General features: G+C 37.4%; 1 protein-coding gene across 1 annotated transcript in view; it reads right to left on the reverse strand.

Moving 5' to 3' along the window:
• The window catches only part of LOC108752866, a 114697-nt gene that overhangs the window by 9727 nt on the left and 82311 nt on the right, over positions 1–22659 (reverse strand). Inside the window, exons 3-4 of the mRNA XM_018494033.1 lie at positions 18320–18553; positions 17333–17811 (exon numbers count right to left, since the gene is read on the reverse strand). Of these exons, the coding sequence (XP_018349535.1) occupies positions 17333–17811; positions 18320–18553 (713 nt within the window). The remainder of the gene's footprint in view (positions 1–17332; positions 17812–18319; positions 18554–22659) is intronic.

Here is a 22659-nt window from a genome sequence, read left to right on the forward strand (position 1 = left end):
ACGGTGATTCCGTGCAACACTACTGCACGTATGTACTGCGTGCATATTTCAACTGCTGCAGCAGCTTTCGCAGGATACGCCTTGTCAGTCATAATTTTCGTGGCACTCGGAGGACATGTTTCTGAAATGTGTGTAAACACGGCGCGCACTACACGCACGCGAGTTCATGTCGTTTCTCCGACGTATTTGCAGGTGATGCACATTGTCGAAATTCACTAACAGTTGCAGCGATCACACGAGCGATTGTTTGATTTTAGGAAACTTTGATTTTATGTAACTATGCCACGTGTTGTTTGCATTGCGCTACCGTTTAAAGCTGAAGTGCCTGCGTTACAAAGCAGAGCGTTGTGCCACTTAGTGCCAATTAAAATGCCGCGACAACCACAGCAAACCTAATGCAGAATTCAATTCATTAGAAGTTCGAAGCGACATAATACTAAAACAAATTTGCAATTGAGGGGATGATGTTTTATTCAAAAGAGTTCTCTTCGTTTTGTAGATTATTGGATGCAAAATATAAATCTATGTTTATTCCTTATTACACGGAATTAATAATTGCGTTATCAATGAACAAATATAGCAGAAAAAAGAAACTTTTAGAACTATTGCGAGATTGTTTATTATGATTGGTTCTTACCCTTAATTTCTCATTGGATCTAAATAAGTGAATCATATTGAAAAAAAAAAATCTTACAATAATATATTGCAAAACCACTTTTTTTGCTGAACGCCACGTGTAACATTCTATTTATTTAGTTCAGATAAACTATTGTTTTATACAATTATATATCTTCATATTTTTTTTATATGACGGATTTATATTGCATTATAATTAAAATATATTGTTAATATACAATAAAATACAGTAAATAAAAAAATCAGAGTTAACGCAAAGTTTGATAGAACGATATAATCGGTTTTGTTTTATGGCTCCATAAGAGATTCATTTACGCAATTCGAATATTTTTTATATAGAAATTAATGCGAAACGACTTCGGGATGACTCACCATATACCGGATATTGACCCAATTCAGTTGACATATCGTACGTATTGTTCACTTTGTTCACTTTGCTCACTATTCAAATCGGAGCTTCTCCCGCGCTCGCCACCTTGCGAAGAGGTAATTTACGTTCGCCGCGTTATTGTCTGGAGTCACACAGTGTCACACTCTTTCCGAGAGAGAGAGAGAGAGAGAGAGAGAGAGAGAGAGAGAGAGAGAGAGAGAATGGCCATTGTTGGAATCGCTTCGAAATTGCAGGATTCACGTTCACTGAATTCCTCGATCATTTGCTAAAACGCCTCGCGAAATTGGACGGACGATTCGACGAATCTGGGAGTGACAATTTTCTTGTGTCACTCTATTCCACGTGTGTACATTGTTCCACCGTGCATATATGACTACCACAATTAAGATAACGGTGCTGACAAAGGGGTTGCACTTTGGAAACTACCTGCCAAAGAGCGATAATTTCTCTACTCCCACGTATTCTAAGAGTCATTACGGTTTAACTTTGGTAGGCAAACTCTACAGTGATAAATTCTTTTGCGGTCGTCTATTAAAAATAAATGATTATCTATTAAACATAAACTAAATATGATAATCGTCTATTAAATATGAACTATGTAAATTTCATTAAACTTAGCAGTCAATTTAATAACACTCTTTCATTATAAATATTATTAATTGTATTATTCAAATTATATAATTAATTTAACTCTTAGTTATTAATCAAGTTGTTATCAAGTAATCAAGTTTTGCGTGTGTTATCAAGTTTCAATGGCATTAATTAATCATAACTGCTGAAATGTCATTTCTATATTTATACAGTCGTGCAAACCCTCTCATATTCTCTCAAGAAGCAACTAAAGATGTCAACTAGCTATTAATTAATCAAAGCTGTCACTAAGACTAGAAGCCAAATAAACCGGCATAAAGTATGTTCCGTCGTCTCGAGTTGCACCGCCAATCATGACAGTTTATCCCTGATGCAACTCGGAACAAATGCGGAACTACTCCGGTGCATCCGTATTTTACGTCACATGAGGCGTACCGCACTGCAAGTACGCGTACTACACTCTTGTCTTCTGTCTCCCTTAGGTTTACTGAAATAAATGCAGGACGATGAGAAGGAGACGTGCATGTCACTTCGGGTGGATTAGACGCGTCCCTCGAGCCGCGACTAACTCAATTCCCAGTCTACGTGCATGCTCTATGTCGCCCTACATCCGCAGACAGTAAAAACGATCCGATTAAGGAAACGATCAGTTATATGCAAGAGTGGGCGGCCGTTTAATTAAGTCTACGTCGGCATTTAGGATTAAGGGAGGGGGAAGGTCAGCGGATTGTAACGGGCGGATTCGTAAAAGAGGAGGATACCTTCCGAGGTGAACGTACAAACGACACGACCCAACACATGTGTAACGTCCGTTCTGGAATCCATTACGAGATAGCAGAATACCGTCCACTGTTCGCGATGAAGATACCGATATTTACGGGTCTAACAAACTCACTACTGATTATATTCGCCGTATATTCGCCGTTACATTGGCGTGAGGATTACCATCCGGTGGAGTTGGAGGCTTCTTTTAAAGCCCCAATCCTCCACTCATTCAATAATAGAATCGCTTTTAGTGCAGTATAGATGAGTCTCCAAATTGTATAATGGTGAATTATTTCTATTCAAAGAGAATGAAATTCAAAGAAAAAAATAGAAAAGAGAATGCTTCCTTTTATCTCAAGTGATTCAATCTCAAGCGGTTCATCATTATGCATATTGCAATTTATATTGCGCGAAAGACGCATCTATTGATAGGAACTTAATGATATTGCCGACCTGATAGAAAAAAAATGAAAAGTAAATTTTTCAGAACACCCTTACTCGATGTCCAGGAATTCATATAGACGAACTTTTGTCGAGATTGTAATTAAATTCATGAAAAGCGACAGTCGATGTTGGCCGTAAAATGGAACCTTCAAAGAGCGCGATAGAGCGTGTAAACAGGACGAAATGTACAGAAGTATGAATGTTTCAATCCCCCGGTAGTACCGGTCTTTAATGCTGGCTTCGTTACGTGCAGATTGCCTGTGACACATTTTTCCTCTTTCACCCGCCGTTCCCTTTGCCACCCCTGTCACTCTCGGTTTTTCTCGTCATCGACATTCTAGACCGAGGTTGCAACTTTTCATTGGCGAAAAATGCATCGTCTAATGGCGAGCGCGGTTATTTCGGAGCAAGAACTCTAATGTCGTTAGTGCGACGAACAAATACGCACTTAACGAGCGTGTGTGACTGGCTCGTTATGCCAATTCTAATATCCTCAGCGGCTATTGCGAAGCGTTTCTTTGCCGATGGCAATTTCTTGTAATTTCGTGTAATTCAATAATACTACGCTTCTGCTAGGAGAGACGAGATCTTTTTGCAATTAATTTATCCGCAGGGTAAATGTTTTCGCTATAGTTTAAGTTTTCAAAAGCAAACCCAATGAAATTTTCAGCACGAAAGTCTCGCTTTCGAGAGAGACAAAACGATGTAAATATTCCATTTTTAATCAGATTTATATACGACGGAGACGATATTATACGAGTTTTAATAAGATTTATACAATAAACTGTGGATGCAGTGCATAGGGCGGTATAAACTTCAACTTACAAAGATAAATTAAGTAATCTTACGAGAAAACGGAGGATAGCCGGTGAAGGGGAGCGGCGGAATGCAATTCTAGTTCCAGAATTTCTGACAAGCCGATATTTCAACTATTCGGAAGGGTAGTATCTGCAGACCATTACTTTTCCACTGCCGGCCGTAGTTGTAAGATACTCTCAATAAAGACGAGACCATTATCTCCGAGACTCTTACATTCAATTTACCGCGGTTGCTGTTATCGTCGGCTACATGCTGCGAATTATCATTAGCAACCTCGCTACTAATAGACTTTTTTACACGTTATTTTGCGAATCCTTTAATTTAGTTGTTGCATTTAGATGTGCTGGGGAATAAGAGTCATCGTCAAATTCGATATCTTGTAAGAGGAAAGTATGAGTATTTTATGCACACTAAACATATTCGTAAAATATTATTTATAAAGATTAAAAGTTGTCTCCTTTTGATTTGCATCTAAATCCTTCTTGAAATACGAATTTAATTAACGTACATATGTGTGGAGCAGTAATTCGCGTTGAAAGATTGTACGACTTGCCAAGAATTCTAACGAATACGTACGAAATCTTGTCGGAAAACAGTCGGATTTCAGAGAGAGAGAGAGAGAGAGAGAGAGAGAGTTAGAAATATCTCTGTAAAATTTACGATTCATAAAAGGACGACGAGCGACTAAGCGGTTTGCGTGCATTTAGCTCCCCTGTGGCTGGACGAGCGCGAATTTTCGAGTATCATTTATGAATCAGGATGAATCATAGCCGGCCCATTTTTATTTGAGTTACGCTACAGTGATCTATCCGTCAACACGTTTCTCGTGTTGTAACATTAGAAATTAACTTGAATTACGATACGCGTTAAGCGCGTAATCTCTCGTCGAATGTTCTAATAAATAAAGTGTCTCGTTGCGACGTCGAATAGCACTAAGGATGTTTATAAGTAGTTGAATTAAACACCGATAATCGTATCTGCGTGTTGCAGATGACTTCGCAGAAGAAGCCATTCGATTATTAACGCCGAGATACGACGTGGTTTTAATGAGATTAGATCTCATGCGGTTTCTACACATATCGCGACGTATGTACATGCCGATCGCGTGACGCTGGATTGAGTCACTTGCACGGTCGGTCCATTCAGATAATTAATAGCAAAAAAGTGTTAGTAGCCGTTTCCTGATAATTGCAAAAATAAAATGTTGCAAGCGATAAATTTATCAGATAAAGCCTCTTAGACTTTCGGCGAATATAACTTGGGAATATTTCCGATGACTCATATTAACTGCGGAATCGTCACGATAGCTAAGTTCAATTGCGCCAATTGCCGTGCCTATCTCTCGATCGATCTCGGGCGGGTTTCACTTTTTTGCTATTCCACCGTTCCGATAATAATTATCAAGGATCACTTTGTGAGGCAGTTCCGAATTGAGGCAAAACGGGTACAATAAAACGAGGTCTAGGCCGTAAGAAGTGGATTATATTTCCGTCATGGAACCGGGACAATTTTCTCAGCAGTAATTAAGCTTCGGTGGATAATCGAGGAATTAATTAATCTTATTCCATAGTTCGAATGATTCGATCGCGAAAATTCATTTTCCTTCTTCAAATATTCCGATCGATTAATAGCTTTTAGATTTACGTGACGACAAAGTACAATTTCACTCAAGCAGAAATTATCGTTGTGTTTACTACTTCCGATGATCATTTTTCAATCGGTTTTAATTTTTTGAAAGATATATCAAAGTCATATCTCAAGGAAAGTGGGAGGATAAACTTATCTAAAAAATATCTTATAGTATATATCAAAAATCAATTTTAAGAATAGTTAGTCGATAAAAAACTATGCGAAAGGTATAAACAATTTTATTGAAGCACTAAAAAATTTAGCTATAGATACAGATATGAAAATAATTTTTTTGAACCATTAAAATAATTCTGTAGGACGTTCAAACTAGAATCTTAGTGTTCTATATAATTATTTTAATGATTCAACAAAATTATTTTTACATCTAGCTGAATTTTTAGTTACTTCAGCGAAACCGTTTTTTCCGTGTGTACATTTTTTAGTCGATAAAGCAAACTGAAGCAAGATTTTCACGTGTAAAAGTCACGAGCTCAACATTAATGTTCCCGTATTCACATATACATTTTTTTTCCGTTAATAAAAAAACTATTCCAAAAAGAGCTACAATTCGTGGTCGTTTCCGTTTTAACGTGTGTCAGTGACATGTGCACCAAAGCACTATTCGAGTTTACGGTCACATAGGACATGGGCGAAATTTATCGAGAAATATTTCGTTTCTAACCAGACGAAGGGAAGAAGCGAGTCCTCAGTTCACGTTACACGTGATCGCGAGATATCGCGTCTATCATTTATTACATGTGATCCTCTTATGCTCGTGCATCGCCGTTGAGACGTTTTTGGATGTTTTGTCATTTATCAAGTCAGCGATCGTAAATATTGAACGAATCTCGGAATATGCATGGCATACTAAAATCTGGTAAGAGTTATCTTCAGGAAGAATAATCTCGAAAAATGCATGGAAGCATAATGCAACGGATGCGATCGAGAGAAAAATGTTCGATCCTCGGGAAACCGACCGTGTCCTTCCTAAAATTTTTCTAAGATCGACATATATTCATTTGTGATCATACGAGCGATATATCTCCATGAGTGTTAATTATCGTAAAATAAATCTGTTGGAATAAATGATAGGTTCCTTTATAATTCTAAAAAATTGACTTTGATAAATTATGTTTAAAAAAATATGTTTAATATTAAATATTGAAATAATAAACTAAATGCTTTATTAATTTTTAAACGCCACACTACGAGAACACCGGTATGCTATACCCATCCATTTCAATTATTTATAATTTTCGTAAAAGTATCAGAAAAAGAAAGCCGAATATATCATATTGAAAAGGCATTTAAGGGTTAAAATAAAATATTCCGGATACTGAAAAATACAGTTTTTCTTATTTACTAGCATTCCTATTTAACATTTTTGTTTATTAATTCGTAACAATTGTATTGTAATATTATAAATTGTCAAACATAGAAATCAAACATTCATATCATCGGTGAAATGTTCTCTGAATAATTCACGTTGGCATTCATTTGTCGCAAATTAGCGTCATTGCATGATCTATCACATTGCATTAATGTTACAAGTGATGCGTGACGTACGTTACCATAATATTAATCTCGACAGTAAATGATTACGTTATTATATTGTATAAATTAAGAAGTCCGTCTTCTCTGGCGCGTAAATTGGCGGAAAATCAAGGAAAATTACCAGTCTCTGAGGTGAAAGTGAGATATCATTTCTTCTCGTTAAGGGAACTGTTAAGCAGTCGTTGATCGTTGACTCGCAATTCTTTGCGCCTCGTGTTTCCGCTCTTTCTTCTTCAGAAACGTTTCTTATAACGTAATAAAGAACAAAAATCTGCACATGGTTGGATATCGTCGTAATTTCATTCGATCGATACGTCGTCAAGTGAGATAGGAGAACGTTATTAAAGCTCCAAGGGCTTTCCCGTATAAGCGGTGCGAATTGTACAGAAGAAAATATATATGATATGGATTAAATTCGAATAAACACGATATTATCTTGCTGTTGGACATATAAAGTATTCTTTTATGTATTCGATTAAATCTCGTAAGAAAACATAAAAGCAAAAACTCGATACTTGCGTAATGATATTTCAGTATTATACTTGATAATAGAAATATGACTGTCTGGAACAAATGTCGTGAATACTACGATGAACTATACAATTTATACTATTCGCGACTATTGCTGCTCGCTGATATATTTTAATTTATTCAGGTTTTAATTTATTCTTATAAACGATATTATTGCATGAACATTGCACCATTTTCTCTCAATCATCCTAATTATAAATTGGAGGTTGCTTAAAAAGTAGTCGTCACAATTGTGCTCTTTGCAATATAGCAAATAAAAATAGCAATAAAGACGATAAAGGAGCAGTATCGGTGTGTGTGTGTGTGTGTGTGTGTGTGTGTGTGTGTGTGTGTATATATATATATATATAATGGCGATGCGGGGGATGAGACATTAAATCGCGATAACGCGATCGCCATCAGGTCAACTATAAATTATCTAAGAGGGTTGGGAGAGAACATTGCGGTTAAATCTGGAAGCCCGTCCGCCGATCGGAAATCCGGTTGAGTGTTCCATTGACCTGCTCTCGGTAGTGCTACACTGTTAACACACGTTTCCCGTTATCGCACCTCGTGATTAATGACGCGCTTTATTAAACCTCATCGTAAGGTGGAGACGAGAAAGAGTTAAAAGTCCGCGGTTCTATCGGCAACGACGAACTTTCGTACGCTTGCCGTTCTCAAATTATAATAATGGAAGAGAATTATGGAGATGAATTGATAATAGAGAAAAGAGCGGATTTAGTTGGATAATACTTGACACACAACCTCGATAATTCACGATATTTCTGCAAAGTCGATTAATTGTAGAAATCCCATCTCGAGAGAGATCAGAATTTTGAAATAATCGCTGATCTTCTTATGAATCTTTCTTATGAAAAATCGACTTCACAAATTTATCGTTGTTACATAAATCCATCATATTTTGTCGAAAATTTTGTCATATTGATTGATCGTCATTTATCAGAACTTCACGGATAAAAGAACATCCGGTGATTCTTCAAGATCTTTTGAAAAAGAAGTTCACTTTGGAAAAGGAGCTCTCTCTCTCTCTCTCTCTCTCTCTCTCTCTCTCTCTCTTCCAGCAGTTTTCAATTAGCTTTTATTTCGTGGTGCAACGCTTCGTTCAGCGGAAGCGTATTGACTAGTGCGGAAGAAATCGGGAGATAATCAAGCGAAGGATTAAATAGGAAAACCAACCGAATATTCGCTAGCAAACGCTAGCGGCTGGGTGCATGGCGCGGTGTCGCTCTTCCTGGCCGAGCTGGCTGTTATATTAACTAGCGCATTGGCGGATCGCAAATCGGAATGCGTTCGGCGAAGCGTATTTATCGCGCCATGTTTCCAACGTTCATTACCGATTCCTCGGACCGGGAAATCCACGGCACGCGATCGCGCGGAATAATGATCGACGACAATTTCTAGGGACGAGGTGTTCCGCGTGCACACACAAGCGGCGCCGCACACAACTTGCCGACTTCAACATTAATGCGAAACGAGAGGGCATTAAACTGCGATAACGCGATCGCCATCAGTCGGGCAATGAATTACTCGACGAGCGGGAGGGTAACAGGAAGGCGGTCGTACCTGGAAACCCGGATGTCCGCAGCTATTCCGACGGCATGCTACTCAGGGTCGAGCTTTGTGTCGATGGGTTCTCGTGAAGGAGGAACCGAAATCCTCTGTTTCTCAGTTTGCATAAATCAGACGGGACATGCAAGTATGATTTGCGAAACTTCTTTAAGATTCTAAAGATACATCTTAATTGTGATTAAAAAAGTGCAAGCTCAGGCAATGAAAAGCAGAAAGTATTATATCTGATTGAGAAGATTGCTAAGTTCGTGCGATCAAAGTTTAGATTAGAGAGAATTTGATTTATAGCACACAATCTTTCTTCCAATTTTTATATCTTTTTATAATGATTTATATCCTTTTTATGCGACAGCGTTTAATGAAGCTTACGTCATTCTTTTCATACATATGTTAATTTTCATACTTTATCTTTAGACAATTTGCCATTTATTTAAGTTTATGTTAAGTATACATAATTGTATATGCAACGATACCGATTACGCTTTCTTATCCAAATCGATTATTCTTTCAATGACTGCTTAGCTGATTTCTCCATTTAATATATTATCATACAAATTTTCACACATCTCTTGACTTTTTCATAATTCAGCCGGTTTCAAATACATAGAATTGCTAATGCCGATTGCATAATGCGCCTCTCTCTCTCTCTCTCTCTCTCTCTCTCTCTCTCGTCGTTTGCTTAATCTTTGTGGCCGGCCCTGGTGCTACCCTGGTGCTACCCTAGTGTAACAGCAACCTGTCGGAAATTACCCGGTAGCCGATTCAGTGCGGTTGACTCGGCGCATACCAACCCCGTCGAGTCGAAGAACCAAAATTTCTCTACCGTGTAGCGCATCCGGCGAGGGTCGTCGTATTAGCTAGGCAATCGGTTGGCGAAATTATTCATGCTGCGGCATATTACGGGCTGGCCACGAAATATAGCACGTATATGCCATGACACGCCACGCGACGTACCTCCGAGTTGGCGGCGGATTTCCTGACGAATTGCGATCCCCGCCTGCACGCGCAGAAACGAGGCAAGGGTCGTCGATCGGAAATTACCTTCGTGCCAAGGGTGGAGCCGGGCCTGGATGAGAATTAAGTCTCGATGTTTTTCTATTGTTCATCGGAATTGATGGATCATGACAAAGGATGATCGATATGAAAGAAGTTGAAAATCTCAATCTCTTCGTTTAAATTCTTTTATCTTAGTGAGTGTATTTTTCATCTTTTTTGTAAAATATGTAAAATCTTAGGTATTACAATATGATATCTGCCATTTCAGTTTTCTTTTGTAACCACATTGAAAAATAATTAGCTTTTCATGTGCAAATACTTATGTTTGTATATTACTATGTAATATGCGGTGATTTACACACAAAGCTGCTTTTAAGGATTTAAACGCGCGGTTGGAAATAAAAAAAAATTACTTTTTTGCCGTAAATCTTTCTGTCTGTGAATAAACGAAGGCGAGAGAAGATCGCGAGACGAGCACCATTTAGCCATTCTTCGGAAAACGAGTCGTTTTTCTTTCTACTCGTTCATTAGCATTCAACGCGTTACGAATTTTCTTTGTTTTTACCGGGGGAATTATTAGACCAATTAGGGGCGTACAATGTGCGGAAGTTGCAAGAACGAACCGTAAAGTTCTACCTTCCTTTTTGAGTGTATTGCGATCGAACAGGCCGAAAGTTTCCATCGCGGCCTTTTGCTCGAAAGTGTTCTCCTAGGATTTCAATTTCCAGGATCATTACCTTCGAACAGCGAACAGAAATTACAGCTTTTGCATAAAGAAGCTGCGGATAAAATCCCGTAGAGATTCTATGGCGATATTTTACACGCGCCATTTCTTTGCAATTCTCTAATGACACTCAATTATGGATTTATTATGCATAAAGTTATATCTGAAAAAAATCTTATATGTATAATATAACAAATCTTTTATTTTAGCTTTCCTTTTGATTCTCTTAGAATCAATAGCCTATCTCTCAAAGCGGTTTATGTTTCGTATTTTTAAAAACATATAAATGTAATAAAGATAAATTGTAATAAAGATAAAAAATAACGAATCAAATAATATAAAATTAAATAAAGAGAAAATTTCAAACAAAGTTTATTTATTTACAAAATTATTATAAATGTTTATTAATTAACATAAAATTATTATAAATATTTTTAAACAATTTTATATGTGTGCATTATTATAATAACGAGGATGAGTTATAATACATATTGGAATATTACATGCCAGTAACCCCTTTTCCACTCTACTTTCCCTTTCATTTTCCACCTCATTTCTCAATTTCCCAGCGTAAGGGAAATCAATTGCAAATGTAACGATCGCGTGCATCTCCCTCGGAAATAAACCGTTGTAATATTTTAGTGAATTTGAGCGAGCTGTAAAATAAATTTCAGCACGAAGAAAATAGAATCAGCGCGGGCCAATCCTATTTAGACTTTGAAACTTTTCAATACCTGCCGAATAATCCGTGATTGTAAAATACTATTTGAATCTTTTCGTAATCAACGGAGATAACATTTTTAGGGAAAAATATACGCGGAAATGACCTCTGTGTTATAAAATTATTCATATTAAATAAAAAAATTTCAATTGCTATATCTCAAAAACAAAAAATCGTATATTAAAATAAAATAAAATACATTTTAAAACTAGTAATAAAAGTTGATACTTTTACATAGCATTAACTAAATTTATATAACAAATTTGCTGTCAATTCTGCGTCATAAAAAAATTCAACGTCATAAAAACCTTCAAAATCATCGTTTTTCTCTCCCTCTTTGATTCCATTTTTCACAAAATCTGTAGATGATAAAATCTTTTATCTTCTTTTCAGTAGCTAAAAGTATATAAGAATATTATTCTGGTATCCCATTTTAGATTTATTCAAAACAGGAATCTTGTTTCTCAGTGTAATAAATAAGATAAATATATGTATATGTATAAAAAGTAATATACTTGCCTTATACATAGAAATAAGAAGAAAGATAAAACAAAAAGTAGAATGAAATCGGGTTATACGATATGTATTATAACTTATTCTGGTCATAATACACACATATCACAACGTGTTGTTTAAAAATAATTATTAAATAAATAAGTCTTTGTTTCAGATGTTGTCTTTTAATATTTATTTTACATATATTAAATTTGTTATCTCTTATTTTTTTATCATATTTTAAATATTGTATGTGTTCTCAAAGAAACATGCGGAAGGTAGTTTGTTTCAAGAGGCAGGAATATTGTTCATAACAATGACTACAATACTTTACAATCATCAATGTTTCTCTAATTATATATTAGCATTACATCAAATACTTTTTAAAAGATATATATACAAGATATACAGTATACAAGTAATAATTTAACATCTAAAAATAATTTTAGACCGATAAATATTGAGACAGTTCCTGGTTATATTTTCTTTCAATGAACGATCGCGCACATTGTTCCAAATTAAGAAAGATATCCAGCGTGCCGAAAATACCGTCCAGCATCCCACGGCCTTCGCATTAGGGTCAGTTGGTCATCAGTGCAACATTGTGTCAGAAGTAGCGAAATTAACTCACTGTGATGCTGGCGGCATCGACCTTGTAATCCGTGTAGAGAATCCGAATTCCGCGCCAAAACCGTGAAACAATATATAGTTAACCATTTCCTGCTCCTACCCTTCGATAACATCCCAGCAGCCCGCGGCCATACAAATGGGTCAATAGGTGAGACGCATGGAACGTACATCGAAGTGACCCAGATCGGCGAAATAAGGCGAGAGTGGTCGTGCAATGGCCGCACGATCAATAGCGCACAATCTTGACTTAGAAAACGTACAATGTCAGCAAAAGAAGGCGATACCAAACTGGGCGAGAGAGATCGTTTGCGGATTGAATGGCATTTGCGATAAACAATCAGTCTCTCTTTTCCGCGAGATGATGCGAAAATTTGACATGATAGCGGCACGGTTGAAAACTACTTGCTCGATGATACTCGACTTTGACACATCTCGTGGAAATGGTAATTTTCGATTACCAGTTTCTCCGGTATATGAGATATTCAGTAGTTTTGAGGTTAATTTTATTGGCAGGTCGAAGCAATCCAGAGTCAATCCTATCCCTCTCAGCTCTTGGATTATGAGGGGGATGGAATCTAGCAGTTGAGAAATTAGATACGTATTCAGACGGCTCGTAACCTTCGTCGTTATCATCGATTCACGTCAAGATTTACTACCAATTTTCTCGGCGATGGTTCTGTATCTATAACAGTCTTTATTCATTTCAATTACACCCATCCGATCAAAGCCAAAGTTTACTCATCAATCAACGAAAATAACACGCATAGGAGGAGAGTGTGTGCTCATAAAAGAAGTGTTTAATTTTAAAATATTAAAATGTTTTATTTTTCTCGTTCGTTTTTTAAACTCTTAAACATGTTTTAGTTTTAAACATTTTCAATAAACAAAACGCTATATGTATGCATTTAAAACACTAAAACACCAACATAAGAATACTTTATTTAAAAACAATTTTTTTATTAATCACATACACATATGTGATTTGAATCATACATAATTTGGGTATTCCGTGCAGGTATCAGGATGCGGATAGCTTGTCAAGATTTGAATCGCTCAGTCGTCTCGAGTTTCAAGCCAACGTTCTGTCATAGACATTCGTATTCGAATTAGGAGGAGAATCCTGAATCAAGTCCCCAACCATTACGTGAACGGAATATTTCTCGCCCGAGTGCACAATTCTGTTATGACACAATGACGAACATAAACAATCCATATCGCAGAACCGTGAGAACTGCATAACAAGGATCGCAATGTCTCGACTGTTTATCGATTTGACAAGTTTACTTTACTCTTCGCAGCGTTGTTAACCCGAAAAGCAAATGGATAGATCGAACGCTCGTGTATAACGGGCATCGTATAATGCTAGATAGTTGTTTATTAGTTTCGCAAGTTCAGCCATGTTCGCCTAAGTAATGGTTAACGCGGTGAGGTTTGCGTATATAACATAGTTAAATATTCTCATTCTCCGCGCAAGGTATACGCGATGAAAGATAAATGGTGCTTTAAAACGCGCGTTTTCTATTTATTACGTACACATTTCGGCTGCGAGATAAAAATGTTTCATTAAGCGTCGCTCTTCGGCTAATAGACCAGGGGTTTGGGTGATAGAGTAGCTGAGGCACTTCGGGGTTTAATTTAAAACAGCATACGCTCCGACCGCACTTTTAATTATCGCGCATCGATTTTTAACACTCTCACCGACACGCTGCGCGCATTTCGGCAATATATTACCGGTAACCCCGTAATTTCGAAGCCGGCTGGATCCCGTCGCAAATACCAGTCCGCACAAAGCGCACGCTGCCGTAGTTGTTCACAAAGGGCCGCGTATATATTCTAGGTCAGGGTCTCTCAAACTGGGTTGATTCGCTATACCACCGTATATGTCCGGAACGTGCGAAAGCGTCCGACGATTCCGGTAAGGTCGTACCATCAACTTGCGACTCACGAGATCCTCCGAGCTTTTCAGTTGATCCCAAATTCTCTCGTAAAGTCATAGTAACAGGGCCGTTAAGCGCTCGCGTAAACTCAAACCGTGGAATTATCGACGGTATGAACGATTATCGCCGCATTGCAGGAACAGTCTGCGCTTTTCTATGCATTTCGACAAAAATCGCTCAATGAAAATAGCAATATCAATTGTTTAATATCAAACGATAAACCGCGAAATGTTCTTGATGAAATGAAATCTTTAGCAGAGTAAACACGGAAAGGATATATTTTTACTGAAAAACATATATCTACAAAAAATTTAATTAGATGCAGATCTGAAAATAATTTTCTTTTGGACCATCAAAATAATTATGTAGAATTACGCTGAAATTGGTAGTTATAATAATAAAACCTTTTTGCAGCATTGTGCTTATCACGCTCGAGTTTCCAACATATTTATTATTTTGATGGTCCAACCGAAATAATTTTCAAATCTGTACCTAGCTAAATTTTTAGATACTTCAACAAAATTATTCTTCCCGCGTAGCGAACGAGATATGACGCGTAACGCGAATTATGACGATAAAGTATGGCGCGATAAATAATTTTTGCAAGCGTAATAGAGTACAGCTTCGGTCTTGAGAACCGCTGTCCTAGAATATACACGCAAGCGTTATGCGTGGGTGGAAGGGTAATAACTACGCCACGAAACTTGCCCGTCAGGCGCAATGAACAACGGCGTGTTGTTAAATCGTGCCATTAACGTCCTAAGGACGCGTGTCATCGTGTCACCGAAGTATATTCAGTGGGATGAATGGAATTTTTTTGTCGTGTCGAAAGCTGGAACGGCTTGCTCGAATTTGCGTCATATTTTCACGTTTTCATTTCAGTCCCTTCAGTTCAGATTGTTCCTGCATGAAATACTAAATATGAATTTTTTTCTCGTCCATTTGAGGACAATTGGTACAATATTGATATGTATAAACAAGTTATCTAAAAAAATAGCACATAAAAATGATATTTATTGTTAAATTTGCATGTTAAAAACGATTCATGAAAATAATAATTGCTGTTAATTGATATGCCAAAGCAAATGTAAAATGAAAAGCATTCTTTTAAATGTTTTAAGTAAATTGTGAATAAAAAAGCGTTATTTTTTAATTGATTTATTAAAAAGCAAGAGTTTGCCTCCTGAATTGCCGCGGCAACAACGGTACGGAAAGTAACACGCGAAAATAATTCCGCCCATTCGTCAGCGGCGTTGCTTGGTGAACAGCTCCTTCCAAATGCATGAGATTGAAATTGAAAATATGTAGATTTCACGCGCGCTACGATATAGACACATTCGTGTAAAGCGTGCGAATGGCAAAGTGTTCGCGTGACTGGCTATCGATCAAATCGCTCGAAAATTGACGCCGAAAGTAAATGACGCATTATCCATTCCAAGCTTCTCTCTCTCTCTCTCTCTGAAGAGAGAGAGAGAGAGAGAGAGAGAGAGAGAGAGAGAGTACTTTCAAACATGAACAACTGGCTCAGAAGCCATTTCGACATATGTTATATGTAAAATTATGTAGATTTGTCTGAATTCGACAGGATTCTTAGAGTCTGGTGCAATCACGAGAATTCTAATTAATAGAATCGTGTAAACGTTTTGCCTGAATTATGGGCGAGTTGAAGCAACAAAATTCTTCGTTGGTTTATCGACAAGTCAAGGGAAATTACAATTAATCGCAGCCGTATTATAACCGTGTTATACGTTGCCGATGGAAAATTATTATTTATTCCTTCACGCGCGCGACGAGTGATAATTTATGAGGAATGATTGATTGATCTAATCGCATATCAACGAGCCAAGCTATTTCGTTAAAAAAACTATAAATTACGAAAGAACACTATCGTGTTATTAAGTTTATGGAACTCATAAAAAATACTGTCGTGCGTAATAATCTAACACGTATACTTTTCATATAATCTGTTACGTAAAGCTTGTGCAAGATTAATTTTTTAACAATTTGAGAATGTTAGTACACGTAGTAGGTTCGTATACGTATAATCAGCTGTTTTTTTAAATGTAAATTTAAGAATATAGTTAATATACACAAATTAAAATAAAAAATTTCAATCATTATACGTTTATATTTATACGTTTACATTATTTGGAGATCACGAGTGAAAAAGGAATAAATTAATGGAAAAACCTGAATGAAAAACTGAGACTTATATATGAAATTGACTAGCCTTGTCCGCTAATCGACCATTTACATGGCTAGCGCGATTTTCATTCATCTGTCGTCTCTTCGAGCCATTCATCTTTATCATCTGCTCGTTACTGCACATGGCAAGGCCGCTGGTATTTATTACGGTAGCGAAGAAGGGAAACTCTCTCGACCTTCGGAAAATTTGTGACAGTTTCTCGCGCACGTGGGAATACAGGTAGTCCATCCCCAATTTAAAGTAAGATTCGCGAAAGCGAAAATAAGCAAGTTTTTACCCATGTTCAATCCATCCTCCCTAATATATATCTTTCGAAATCCTGTTACATCAGCCCCGTGTAAGCGCGATCGCATTTTCACACGTATCTATCCTCCCGCAGATTTCCCTTCGAACGAATCGTTCTTTCATGCGAACGAATATCTCACGCGATTGGACGGCGTTAAGTATTCGCGGTGAATATCGCTTGCTAACAATAAGCTGATTATGCTCAAGTGAATATTAATTGCGCGTTAATTATGTGTCGGATAATGGATGCTTTTTCACAGGGAAAAGGCACTCACGTTTTAATCCACGTCGTATAGGACGTGGAAAAAAGATCTGTATCTAGTACGAGAATGTCGTTGTCACACGATTTTTTTTTTTTTTTAATAATAAAAAGAGCTACACGAATAAGGCACGGTGAGTGACTTACCAAGTGTCACATTTGGAAACGGCTGGCCTGGTAACGACGGTGGATGCTCGTCCTCGGGCGAACGCTCGGACGCGTATCCCTGATCCTGTGGCTCGCCGCTCAGTTTGCTCAGCTTTAAATCAACGCATTTGCCGAGCTGCTGGCGATGCTTAAGTAGTTCACAATCGGGCTTATGCACCATCTTCATCAGCAGCTCGTCATTGACGTCGGTGGTGGCGTTCATTATGCACGGCTGTGAGGACGACGAGTTCGATTGCAGACTCCTGCCGCTGCCGTTTCTAGCGTCCTGCTTGCGCTTCGGCAGCGTGCCGACTAGGTCGAGGTCCGAGTTTCGGTGGCATCTGTCCTCCGAGGACACACCGCGACCTCCGTATCTTCTGCCAGAGTCGACCAGCACAGTGTCGGCGCTGCGATTTCTCTTGACCGAGTCGAAGTTACCGTGACGGGTTCGCACGAGGTCGAGGTCACTTTGTTGATACCTGGAATCAGGCCGGAATCGCTCGCGGTTAATCTTCCACCGGGGAAAGATTTTGCGCGCTCGTGTTCGCCGGAAGCTGGACCCGATTTCGTGCCGAGGGTCGACGGGAGAACTATTTCCTCGACTTGAAAATGCGGGAAGTTCATCGCGCGCGCGAAGGATATGTCAGGTCCGAAGTTAAAACTTTCGAGGGAGGTTCGCGTTTGATATGAAAGTATGCGCGATCGATCGATCGATCGATCGATCGACGGAGATTGAAGTTTAAAGGGACATTCCCGGAATTCTCCAAATTGCCATGCCACTGTCCGCGTCGATCCCCGGCAGTCTGGCAATGAAATGTGCATGCGGAATCGCGTGCATAAGTGAAGAGCGATAAATTTCAAGAATTTATTACGGGTAATTAATTATTCTAACAGAGGCTACATGTCAAACGTCTAATGCGCATCGTATTTCTCTGTAATATGAAATGAATAGTTATTACATTATTCTTGTTCTTGGTTATCACGTACCTCCAAGGATCGTTCTCGTCCAAAGAGTCCTGCGATCGATGTTTAACGAGATCCAAAGTGCCGGTCGGTCCGCTGTCCGAGAAGTGCACTCCTAACGAGCGTTTCTTGTGTGGTAACGTGCCGCCAAAATTTCCGCCAACATTTTCTGACGAGATATTATTATTATCCCCTCGATCGTCATCCAGCGCATCTTTATCGTCCAGATGGTTTGGTAGCGAACCGCAAAATTTATACCTGTGTAGGAAGAACAAATTGTTGAGTGATTATTGTAGATTTGGTCGATTATTTCAGAAATTCCACAAGTCAAATTTTGTTGAAATTGAGATATTAGGGAATTCAGAATCAATGAAGGTAGATACAAAATTTCAATAAATAGAACGTTTATTGAAATTTTGTAAAAATTTCTCTCTCGGATTTTCTAGATATTTTTATTCAAAATTCTAGATAAAATTAGAGAATTTTTAATGTAATTTTGAAATAAATTGAAGTGCAAGCAACGCAAACAAACTATATATATATATATAAAATATATATATATATTGAAAGTTACCAGAAGATAGGGATTCCATGAAACAATGTATATTTATCATTTTCTACAATTGGAGCCGCGAAACTTATAGGATAGTATAGAGAAGGTTCACTGTGTACAAAATCAATGAAGATAGATACATATCAGCTATTCCATTTTGCTGGATATTGTCTTATATTATCATCTTGATTCTTTTTCATAAGAAAACATACTAGAATGTGCTGTATTGATTGCTAATTGATTGTCAATATTTTACATTACAGAATAAATGCTTAAAGAAACAAATAATCCAAAAAATGACTAAAGAAAGAAATGTTTTCAGAAAGAGACAGAATTTATTTTTGAAAGTAAATTCCAAACTTTTTTGAGATAAATTCTATAAAAATTCATTATATTTTCAAGATAAAAAAGAAATTCTTCGAAAATGTTTAGATTTTTCTTTAGGCAGTAAACATCATGAAAGAACATCTTCAGATGTCTGTCATTATATTTACGGAATTTCCTAATTAAGAAACCCTATCCTATGCGTATAAAGATGCTCATTTATTTCAGAAACACAAGTTAATATTTTTTAAATTAGTTTTGTAAAAATAAGTAAGATAGATTTTTTTACTTATAGAGTTTCTAAAATTTTATATATCGATTTATTCAGATCCCAAACAGGTCACGAAACGATAATTAGTAAGAAATTGTAAATATACATGTATTAGTAAGATATTCTGCAGGATAAACTTCCTTTGGAAGTGTTATTTCGTAATGTATTCTACACGTTAGATTGTTTACGTAACTCATTTGTTTCTCCCTTTATTACAAGTACAAAGGAAGATAAAAATGTCGGGAAGTTTGCAAGACGGAAGCACGCGTTTCGCGTAATAAGCTGCTTTCAGAAAGTGTCAAAATCTGTATAAGAAAAAATACTTTACGGTAATTTACACAATTCGCTGCTCACATCGTTTGTATGTTATTTCGTTGACGTAATGGGAGTGCGAACGATCGTTTTGTGTACCTTTGTTAATATATGTAACGCGCGAAATGTTACTCGAATGTAAATTCGCGCGGCGTGCGTGAGAGAACACACTCCTGCAGCTTAAATGCCATTGCTACGCCTGCAACGTGGATGCGAACGAAGGTGAACAAAAATAAAATGAAATAAACGCATTTAAAAGCGATATATGAGGTTGGATGCGATGGAAAGAACTTCGCCGTGACAGCACGTTCGCGTGCTATGTAATATACGTGACACTCGAACAAGATGAAATCGAGCGCATCGGAATCGAAATATGTAGTACCGTGGATGATAATCCTAAGACATCTCAGTTTGCTCGCGAATTGTCAATAAAATAAGCTCGCCACGTGTATTTTCGATATAAATATCATATGCAATTTTTTATTCAATCATATTGAAAACAATGACAAAGTTAAATTCTTATGAGCTCAACTTGCACTTAAGCGCTACACGACATACGATTCCGCTTTTCTTCTTTTACATATTAAAAAAAGTCGATATTGCAGCACTAATATTTTTTTTCTTTTAAATACTTTTGACGAGAAGAAAATGTTTTTTGTAATAATAAAAGTTGTATATGTGTGGCTCCACCTATTTATTCTTTGCTATTATATCACGTCATTCTAAGACTGTTGGAAACCAAATTAGGGGAATAACATAATTGTCACAATGTCACAACATGTGATAACGTTTCGTATTTACTCGACGATCGTGTTTGCGTGCGTCTCATAAAACACTCTACGTGACAACGGACCGTACTGAGAACGGTATAGGAAACTTTACTAATAATTCGTACGTGACATCATCCACTGTAGTCCGCTTTCACGCCCGGTGGATATGCGAATGCCTGCCTGCGCAAACCTCCGTGGCATGCATAAGCGCACAAGCGCGCAGAACATCTGACCTTTCACCGGTCTTTCCACTTACTCCACGACCTCTTGCGTTGCGGATACCTCGGTATAGAACCTAAAAATTCTATCCGGTCATAGAGCAATGATACAAATAACAGTCTTATAGTACAACTCCTGACAACCATAAACGTGACAAGAAACGCAATGTTAAAATAACTCAATATTAAAATTCAGAAAGTCCCGTTATAGACTCGTGATATTGTACGACCTTTCACTAAATTCTTTCGCCTCATTACAGAGGATCAAATTTTTTTATTTTCTTATTTTGAATGTAGTAAAAACATAGAAATCTGTAAGAATATGTCTTCTTATAGGAAGTGAAATTTACTATTCTAACATTAAATAAACAAATACAAGAATAAAGCGTAATATTACGGTACAGTAAGTTGATATTATATAAAATGTAATAGCAACTAGCTGCAAGATTTTCTTTTAATTAAAACGTCTTTTTACATCCAGGGAAAAAGGAATGGCTTTTTGCGGTAATGTAAGTAAAATGTGGTCTGAGATATTTCAAGGCTTAAGCAAACAAGTATCACAAACGGAGCTACAATTCTGCTTGTGCGTATTACTGGTATTGTCACTGCTGGGTTAGACAACAGCACTTACGCAAATGAGATCAGGAAGCGCAAGGCCGCCTTTTAATATTCCCTTCCCTAGACTGCTCTTTTTAGTCCACGTATCCTTATTCCTTCCAGCATCGCGCCGCGTAAACGAGGGTTTAATGGAAGCCGCCCTGGTTCAGAGACTGGCCGACCTTAAAGGTACTTTAAATTATCTCGCGGCCGGCAACTTGTTACTACCGGAGGTGCTGCTGCTAACCCCATTGTAAGGTTGCTGTGAGAGAGAACTATGCATCCAGGAGACACTAATGCAAGTGGATTCCCTGTTTTGCACGTCGCTGCAAGACGCAAGACTTCCGCATCAGTAAAGTTTCTCAGTTTTCTCCGTTTACTTTAAAAGCGCGCTACCATTTAAACATCTTGTTTAATTCAATTGTCGTCAGAGACGAAATTTAGCAAAGAATGTAGGCGTTTTAAGCAAAGCTGTATAATCACAACTAAAAGTGTTTGTAATAGAATATATATTATTATTCATTAATTCCGTAGAATTTATTTCACGTCCAAGATATACATTTATATATATTTGTATAAAAAAATTAATTAATTAAAATTCAACAGTTTTTTGCTCATGTTATTTCTTCAACATAGTAAAATATGTTAATAAAATATGTAAAAGCTTAATTGAGATACGGCACAGATATTAAATCAAATATCACGAAATGCCGACCTTATATTATGAAAAATGGCTGAGAGTTCCAGAGGACTTATTAAAGTTATATTAACGAGGCGTCTGTCCTTGACGGATTCACTAATAGTTTTTAGATGGCATACCGCGCGATCAACCGGTTACAGCAAGATTATCATCAGTCGTGGTTTCATCTTACCCAGTTCATTATTATGACGAACATACAAGACACAAATAATTATTAATTTAATAACAGGACGCAATGTACGCGGCTGGTTCATTTTCTGCCAATTTATCACCGTCATTTATCACCGTTATCAACGTCGAATATAATTCACCTTCGAATTAACGATCTCGGCCATTGTCGAACGCACGGTCAGCGGCTTATTCCATTTAGCTGGTTAGGTGAACAGGAGTAAGGTACATTATTGACATACACAGCGTCATGTTTTCACGAGAACCTTATTATTGCTTAATCGTCTTATGCAGCTTAGGATGTTAGCTCGTGTATGTTAGTACAAAACACGAACAACTCCACAAGGATTTTGGGATTTTTCAAAATAAGGATTTTGCATGTTTTTCTACTTTACAAACGGTCTCCTTAAGCGATATCTTGCCTGCTCTCTAGATTTAATTAATATGTGCT

This window comes from Trachymyrmex septentrionalis, unplaced genomic scaffold (genome assembly GCF_001594115.1).
Source record: "Trachymyrmex septentrionalis isolate Tsep2-gDNA-1 unplaced genomic scaffold, Tsep1.0 scaffold62, whole genome shotgun sequence".
Taxonomy (NCBI): Eukaryota; Metazoa; Arthropoda; class Insecta; order Hymenoptera; family Formicidae; genus Trachymyrmex; species Trachymyrmex septentrionalis.